Source organism: Triticum urartu, chromosome 7A (genome assembly GCF_056163025.1).
Source record: "Triticum urartu cultivar PI428250 chromosome 7A, HENAU_Tu73, whole genome shotgun sequence".
Lineage (NCBI taxonomy): Eukaryota > Viridiplantae > Streptophyta > Magnoliopsida > Poales > Poaceae > Triticum > Triticum urartu.
This window is the reverse complement of record NC_141879.1, coordinates 219178506-219187016: the sequence shown is the minus strand read 5'-3', so window position 1 is coordinate 219187016 and position 8511 is coordinate 219178506. Positions and strand designations below refer to the sequence as shown.

Below are 8511 nucleotides of genomic sequence, written 5' to 3'. Positions count from 1 at the left end.
AGATGGAGAGGCGGGGAGCAGAGGGCGGCGGCGCCGTAGGGGCAAAGGAGAAGAGAGGCGCAAACTGCGATCCGGCAGAGGCGAAGCTGCTGCTGAAGAGAGAGGGTGTTGTACCGAAGACGAACGGCGGAGAGGAAGTAGAGGAGGAGGCCGAGGCGGTGGTGGCGGCGGGCGCCGTGGAGAAAAGAGAGCCCGGCGAGGTGCGGAGTCCATGGCGGCGGCGGACGGGGAGGAGTTTGTGCCGGCCATGGAGAAAACCTAGAAGCAGCTGATAACAAGTTGGAAACAATATTTCCTTGATTGATGATTACAGTTAAGTAGGAAGAGTGAAGCACCAGTCGCCCTACAATGTAGGCACGCAGGCCATGGCGAGACGTGATCCTACAGACCTGAAATATACAACAAAGTATACGCTATAATGTACAGCTGAATATACACAGATTCTAACTACACGTCAGTTGCAAAAACTAGTAGTGATGGCCATGGCGCATGGGACACGCGGCTTGCAGAGAAAGCGGCAGACGCGTGACTGCGATCCCCGCGTGATTTATAGGCTTTCCCATAATATTTGTGCACTTTGCGGCATTTTCCCCTGCCGGTTCTGCACATCACAAATTCCCAGGGCGCGGCTGCATATTCCTCTGCATATTTGGTGCGCCCACCACCACCCAAATGCTGGACTGGGAGACGTGTCCCGGCCTGAATAGGCCACGCAGAGATCCCCGGCACGGATCTCCTCCTGTCCACCAAAACCCAGCGGTAACAGCCAAAAAGATTCCTCCCGCTTCCTCGCTCCTCTCTCTCGCGGACTCCGGCGGGTTTATATCTCGCGCGCTCGCAGGCACCCCGAGCCCACCCGCGCCCGTCCCCGTTGCCACATTGCGTGATTGCTCGCGTCCATGGAAATGGTAGAGTGCTCCCTGGCCGCCTCCCGCGCCGCGAGGCCCGTGCCCGGCCGGGTCCCGAGGTCCCCGGCGCCTGTTCTTGGTGTTGGCGCCGGGAGAGCCAGGCTCCGGGTGCGGTCCGAGAGGCGGGAGCAGCCTCCGCCGGTCATCAGGGCTTCCGCGCCGCCGGAGCACGACGGAGGGGCGCTGGCGAAGGCGGCCGCGGGGCTCGCCGCCGCTGCCGTGGTGTCGCTGACCGGGTTCGCCGGGGACTTGGCCCCGCCGCCGGCGCTGGCCGAGTCGCTCACGGTCGCCTTCCCCGTCTCCAAGGCCCGAGAGGTGGGTGTCGGTGGTCCTACCGCAGACACCACCTTCCAAGAAAGGGGAACTTTGGGCTGAATTTCTCGTTTGGGTTCTTCTTGGCAGGTGAACCGGGTGCAGAGGACGCTGGTGGAGGCATGGGGTTTGATCCGTGAGACCTTCGTCGATCCCACCTTCAACCACCAAGGTATACCGGGTTGCATACACTTGTTCTTGGTGCCGTTTTGAATTAATAACTTAGAAAGGTCGTCGAAGTTTGGTGGTGTGTTTGATTCTGCTTATAGAGTTAAAGTGAACTACTAGTGAAGTTACCAGTGTCTGTGGTTCTGCTCGGTGTGCAGACTGGGACCAGAAACTTCAGCAGACGATGGTGGAGATGTTCCCGCTGAAATCGGCAGACGCCGCCTACGGCAAGATCAGCGGGATGGTGTCCACGCTAGGCGACCCCTTCACAAGGATCATCACCCCCAAGGTATGTATGGACAAAGATCATGCCCTCGCTGTCTGGCTTCAGGTTTGTTCTCACACATGGTGAATTGTCACATAATGTTTGTTTGGTGAGATGCAGGAATATCAGAGTTTCAGGATCGGAAGTGATGGGAATTTGCAAGGGGTTGGCATATTCATAAACAGGGACCCTGCCTCAGGACGCTTGGTAAGTTCACTTCTCCTTTTTCTTTTCTGCAAGAGGACATCATAAGAGTGTTGCAATTTATACCTCCAAACCTTCTTGCAGCTTGTTATGAACTGCATTGAGGGAGGCCCAGCGGACCGAGCAGGCATACGTGAAGGCGATGAGCTAGTTGAGATCAACGGTATTTTACTCTCTGTACTAAAACTTCATTTTAGTAAAAGGAGATGCTTATGTACTTTTGAAAAGCCTTCCCTGTAAATTCATATCAATCTGAGTCACACATCGATGACCTATGTGGCTAAATAACATACTGAAATATTCGGCTGATATTGACCGTTGAGAAGGCTATAAAAACAACAATGTTCATTGGTCACAACTGATAATATTTAAAGATGACAGAGGCTAGTCGATTATCCCTACTAATAGATTTTTTTTATTGCCCTTTCTATCTATTAACCAATAAAAAGGCAACCTGGTGCATGTAGCTCCCGCTTGCGCAGGGTCCAGGGAAGGGTCCGACCACTTTGGGTCTATAGTACGCAGCCTTTCCCTACATTTCTGTAAGAGGCTGTTTCCAGGACTTGAACCCATGACCTCATGGTCACAAGGCAGCAGCTTTACCACTGCGCCAAGGCTCCCCTTCCCTTTCTATCTATTAACAATGACCGAAACTAAAGAAAATTTGCCAAAAGTATGAACTATATGGTGTCGATAAATAATATGATCCACACGTGTCTCTGAACAATTAAGGCATAATGGTGTCTTTGCAAAAAAATGTATCTTGTGCAATTTAACCTTTGCAAAACAACTTAGTTAATCTAATCTTCTTGAGTTCCTTTTCCATCATTGGAAAACCAAGTTGTTCTAGATTCAAGAACTAGTTTTTTCTCTCCCGCGGAAGTGGCATAGCAATGCAGAGATTAATAGCACATGTTCACATACTACGCTTATCTGCTGATGTCACAGATGAGCGGTACATCCTGATTGATTGTGGTTTTCTAACTAAAAGGGTGGAACTTCTATTTTTAACTAGTCTTAAGATGGATGGTGCAGTCTTGTTGTTATTATTGAGTTCATGAGCTCTCCTTCTTTTCATAATACGATATGCCCTTAATCTCGACTGGTTTTGTAGGGAATAGTGTTTTGGGGTTGGACGTGGAAGCTGTGGCTCAGAGACTTAGAGGTCGTGCTGGAACGACTGTGGAAGTAAAACTATTGGATGTATGCCCTTATCCTTAGCCTCAACTTGAGAGTACTTGTTAGTATTTTTCTATCTGTATTTCAAAAGCAACATTTCTCAATCCTAACTCTTTGTTACGTAATGATCACATCCAGATTCTCAGTTACACACTCTTGTCATCTTCTATCCTAACTTTCTCCATCTTCCTGTATTTTCTAACTGATACCCAGGGTACTGGAAATGAAAGGAGTGGTAGGATAAAGGCAAAAGAGGTATATGCTTAACTTCTTTTCATTACGTAATAAAAACTTCCCTGAAGACGAATGCAGTAAATAAAACATGATAACATCAACACTGTATTTAGATTCTCTTATCCTCCTTGAAGGGAAAAATATTTCTGGACTTCCTCTTCGAACATTCATGGCTAAAATTTTCCATTTGTGTGATTTGAAAAGTGTTTTTTTAAGAAAAGGAGGATCACCCCCGGCCTCTGCATCATTACGATGCACACAGCCATATTTTATTAAAATTTAAGAGTCTCGGTTTCCAACATCAAGTAGTACCAAAAATTATTACAAGCCACAACCGGCAAAAATAGGAAAATATGCCTACACATAGCCTATTATTGGACCGCCATCCAAACTGGTTGTATTTATCCTGTGCTACCATCTCCTATTGGTTGCACCCATAGCCTATTACTGGAAATGAAAAGTGTTGCATTCTTCAATTTAATCCAAGATGTGTTCAGTATCCCTCATTAAGCATATGATATTGTACTTTCCTAATTACAAGTGCACATTTTATTTCCAAAAGGTCCAGCTATCTCGTGAGGTTATCAATCTTTCACCTCTATCAACGGCAATTATCTCCCATAGATCGGGTGATGGGCATGAGGGCAAGACTGGGTATGTTAGGTTAGCTGCATTTTCTCAGGTAAGTACCAATCTTTGTTATATTTTTGCACTTGCAGTTTTTTATAGATAATCAAAGCTGTAATTTTGTACTTCTTCTTAGTACAAAACTATATAGCTCTTTCATTGCTTTCTACGCGACATTATCATACCAAAGACATTTCTGCTGTTTTGAATATTCCAGCTTCCAGTCATACTGAAAAATGGATCCAAGCGATAGGTTGTTCCATGCAAATGTGCATGCACATGTTATGTTTTAATGTTTTATTCTTTTGTCATCTATACACACCGAAACTCACTAAACTAATCATTATTGATATTTGAGATCCTTCACTCATGTTTTATTTATTTTTCAACCCAGACTGCTGCTGCTGAAATGGAAAGGGCCATTAAAAAGATGGAAGATCAAGGTGTCCAGTCATATATTTTAGATCTGCGGAATAATCCAGTCAGTCTGTTCTCATCACAGTCTGTCTTTATAAATCATAATTTCGATGCAAAAATCATGTATTAATGTTACTTCCTATAACAGGGTGGTTTAGTAACAGCTGGTCTTGATGTGGCTCAAATTTGGTTAGATGGAGATGAAACTCTAGTGAACACCGTTGACCGTGAGGGCAATGTGCAAGCAATAAATATGGTCCAAGGCCAATCTTTAACACATGATCCTCTTGTGGTGCTTGTGAGTACCCACTCTCTGCACATTTCTTTTCGAAAAAAAACTCTCTGCACATTTGACTATGTGGTCTTTGTTGCTTTTTTAATCCGCGTGGGTAGAAAATTCATACAATTTACTATTCATAAGATTCACATTCTTCCATCATGTTTTCCCGCTTTCATAAAGGGCAAGCAGAATAGAGGTGCTGCTTCACTGCTAGTTCAGTTTTTAATCATGATGTTTTAGTTCTCCTATAAGAAAAAAGAGCAAAACCACAAACTTATAATACCTCACAGAAGGTACTATCTCTGTCGAAATAAAGAGAGCCCCCTCAAGTTTTGAGCTAACTTCGATTTTAAATTTAACTAATAAAATATGAGTTGTATGTTATAAGACTTATACTATTGGAAACCTCTTTCGAATAAGAATCCAATAGTATACTTTTTACAGCATATAACTCATATTTTGTTAGTCAAAGTTAGGCTCAAAATTCTAGGAGGTCGCATGTATTTGGACGGTGGGGTACTTCTCACTTAGTGAGACTACTTTTGAAGCAGAAATATAGGCCTGACCATTAGGTCAAGTCAGGTAGTTAACATTGGATGAATCTCCAAAATTTATATGTTTTTTTTTGGCATTTGCAAATGAGCACAGTTACATATGATTTTTGTTTTAGTACTGCAATATTTGTTTTCCTCAAATACCAGCAGCACACGAATGTTTCTTTGTTAACATTCATTTATAGAATAAGTGAAACTGTTTTTTTTATGCGAGGCCTCTCGCTTGTGTTCATGTGTGCCAATATGTAGGTCAACGAAGAAAGTGCCAGTGCAAGCGAAATTTTGGCTGGGGCATTGCATGACAATGGCCGTGCTATTCTGGTAGGCCACAAAACCTTCGGTAAAGGAAGAATACAGGCAAGGCCGATTTCTCTAGGCACTCATGTTACTGTGTAGATCTAAATGCTTGGATTTTATCATGCTTCATTCCAGAAACATGTATAACTGAACCAAACCTTACCTTCGTGCAGAGTGTGACAGAGCTGGACGATGGCTCTGCTCTATTCATCACGGTTGCAAAGTATCTCTCTCCGGCGCTGCACGAAATCGACCATGTCGGGATCCAACCCGACATACAATGCACCGCTGACGCGCTATCCTTACCGAGGGCGCCTTCGCTCACCGGGAACAACGAGGCCGCGAGTTTAGAGATGGACTCGTGCATTATGGTGGCGGAGCAAGCGCTGGAGATTCAGCAATCGAAGGGCTCCGCTTCGTAGATGGTTTCTCACTGATAGCCAGAACCGAGCCATCATATGTTGGCTACATGTACACTGTTGTATCCTGCCTTGTAGTGTATATATTCGTTAGTATAGATTGGATCACTGGATAGTGATGTAGCAATGTATAGGCTGATCCTATGTCGTTAGATTTGTAGGTGGTGGAGCATGGGTTCATGGGTCATATGACCGGATCAACGTCGTTGATTCGACAGCTGATCAGGTTTTGGGATTGTAACCTGTATTGTTGTATTACAGCACATTGGCTGCCTGGCATCATTGTCATTTATTCTGGTACGAGCTAGCGGAATGCACGAGCTGAGGTACCGCTGTAACAGACGCAAGAACAAGTGAAAGCTGAAAGTTCTAGCGGTGCGATGGTTAATTTACATGCATCTGACACTGTTTAGCGACATTAAGCAGCACCGAAATGGAAATGCGGTGAGCTACACTCGCCTAAATCAAAAACTTCTACCGCGTGCGTACGAGAACATGCTGAAGTTATAGATGGACGTGATTACAACTAGACGCACACTCACATTACATTATTACAGCATCTACAACTGGACCTCTCAAACCCGCATCATACGTCCGGGTGGGCTGCCCGGTCATTGACCAGCCATGATTTTTCAACCCAGACGGACGCCTCAAACGTCCGGAATGACTGGCACCCCTCCATATCCATCCCAAATATGGGACGGATATGAGGACGCTCGGGCACGCCCACCACGTCGGACCCGGCCCATGCTGGCCCACTCAACCCCACTTATATCCGTCCCCATCCTCACGCCGGAGCAAACCCTAGCCACCTCACTACACTGCCCTCCGCCACTCGAGCTCACCTCCGGCGGTTTGCAGCCTTCTCCGTCATGGCAGGCAGCGGATTAGACTCCGACCAGTCTTTATCCGTCAACTGGAGTGTCGTCCCGTGTGGGTTGGAGGAGGCAATGGCAGTCTGCATTGCACTCCGCCGCTCCCGGGAGAATAGCGCCCGGCCGACGGACGGATCCGTCCGCCGCGACACCATAGCGTTGGCTCACCGGGTGCTCGGGTCCTCTGGTGTTGGATCCTCGCGGTCCCGGCCGGAACATCTCTCCTTCCCCATCACCGGCAGGGCAGACTATGAGTCCCATTGGGAACGGGCGGCCCGCCGTGGGAAGGGGAGGATAAGGGCCGCTGAGGCCCGTATCGTGACAGAAATGGCGGCGCCGCGGGGGCGACCGTGGAGGAGGAAGCCATCCGCGCCCGCATTATAAAGAAACGTGTTGGGGAACGCAGTAATTTCAAAAAAATTCCTACGCACACGCAAGATCTATCATGGTGATGCATAGCAACGAGAGGGGAAGAGTGTTGTCCACGTATCCTCGTAGACCGTAAGCGGAAGCGTTATGACAACGCGGTTGATGTAGTCGAATGTCTTCACGATCCGACCGATCCTAGCACCGAAAGTACGACACCTCCACGATCTGCACACGTTCGGCTCGGTGACGTCCCACGAACTCTTGATCCAGCTGAGTGTCAAGGGAGAGCTTCGTCAGCACGACGGCATGATGACGGTGATGATGAAGCTATCGGAATAGGGCTTCGCCTAAGCACTGCAACGATATGACCGAGGTGGATTATGGTGGAGGGGGGCACCGCACATGGCTAAGACAACTGTCAACTTGTGTGTCTATGGGGTGCCCCCTCCCCCGTATATAAAGGAGTGGAGGAGGGGGAGGGCCGACCCTCTATGGCGCGCCCTGGAGGAGTCCTACCGGGAGTAGGATTCCCCCCCCCCCCACCTTCCCTAGTTGGATTAGGAGAGGAAGGAAGGGGGGAGAGGGGGAAGGAAAGGGGGGCCGCCCCCCCACCCAATTCGGCTTGGGATTTGGGGGCGGGGCCCTCCTAGGCTCCTTTCTCCTCTCTCTCCCACTATGGCCCAATAAGGCCCATATACTTCCCGGGGGGTTCCGGTAACCTCCCGGTAGTCCGATATATGCCCGAACTCACCCGAAACCATTCTGATATCCAAACATAGTCATCCAATATATCGATCTTTATGTCTTGACCATGTCGAGACTCCTCATCATGTACGTGATCATATCCGGGACTCCGAACAACCTTCGGTACATCAAAACACATAAACTCATAATACCGATCGTCACCGAACGTTAAGCGTGCGGACCCTACGGGTTCGAGAACTATGTAGACATGACCGAGACTCATCTCCGGTCAATAACCAATAGCGGAACCTGGATGCTCATATTGGTTCCTACATATTCTACGAAGATCTTTATCGGTCAAACCGCATAACAATATATGTTGTTCCCTTTGCCATCGTATGTTACTTGCCCGAGATTCGATCGTCGGTATCATCATACCTAGTTCTATCTCGTTATCGGCAAGTCTCTTTACTCGTGACGTAATGCTACATCCCGTAACTAACTCATTAGTTACATTGCTTGCAAGGCTTATAGTGATGTGCATTACCGAGAAGGCCTAGAGATACCTCTCTGATACATGGAGTGACAAATCCTAATCTTGATCTATGCCAACTCAATAAACACCATCGGAGGCACCTGTTGAGCATCTTTATAGTCACCCATTTTACGTTGTGACGTTTGATAGCTGCTACCTCTTGAGCACTGCGTTGGTTTTCCCT

The 8511-nt window shown here is 47.4% G+C and overlaps 1 protein-coding gene across 1 annotated transcript; it reads left to right on the top strand.

Moving 5' to 3' along the window:
- Positions 1 to 790: 790 nt before the first annotated feature.
- On the top strand, positions 791 to 6164 carry LOC125519863 (Peptidase S41 family protein). Its single transcript, XM_048684641.2, has 12 exons — positions 791 to 1223; positions 1311 to 1392; positions 1547 to 1677; positions 1774 to 1860; positions 1942 to 2020; positions 2972 to 3060; positions 3250 to 3291; positions 3833 to 3952; positions 4292 to 4378; positions 4463 to 4612; positions 5398 to 5505; positions 5619 to 6164. Exons 1-12 carry the CDS (start codon positions 900 to 902, stop codon positions 5865 to 5867), a joined length of 1548 nt encoding a protein of 515 aa, XP_048540598.1. The 5' UTR covers positions 791 to 899; the 3' UTR covers positions 5868 to 6164.
- The last annotated feature ends 2347 nt before the right edge of the window (positions 6165 to 8511 follow it).

What these genes read in the sequence shown, in the direction of transcription:
- LOC125519863 (XM_048684641.2), top strand. Translation starts at nt 900, where the DNA reads ATGGAAATGGTAGAGTGCTCCCTGGCCGCCTCCCGCGCCGCGAGGCCC. An exon ending in ACCCTGCCTCAGGACGCTTG is followed by an intron (nt 1,861 to 1,941) that starts GTAAGTTCACTT and finishes ACCTTCTTGCAG; the next exon opens with CTTGTTATGAACTGCATTGA. An exon ending in ATGATCCTCTTGTGGTGCTT is followed by an intron (nt 4,613 to 5,397) that starts GTGAGTACCCAC and finishes GCCAATATGTAG; the next exon opens with GTCAACGAAGAAAGTGCCAG.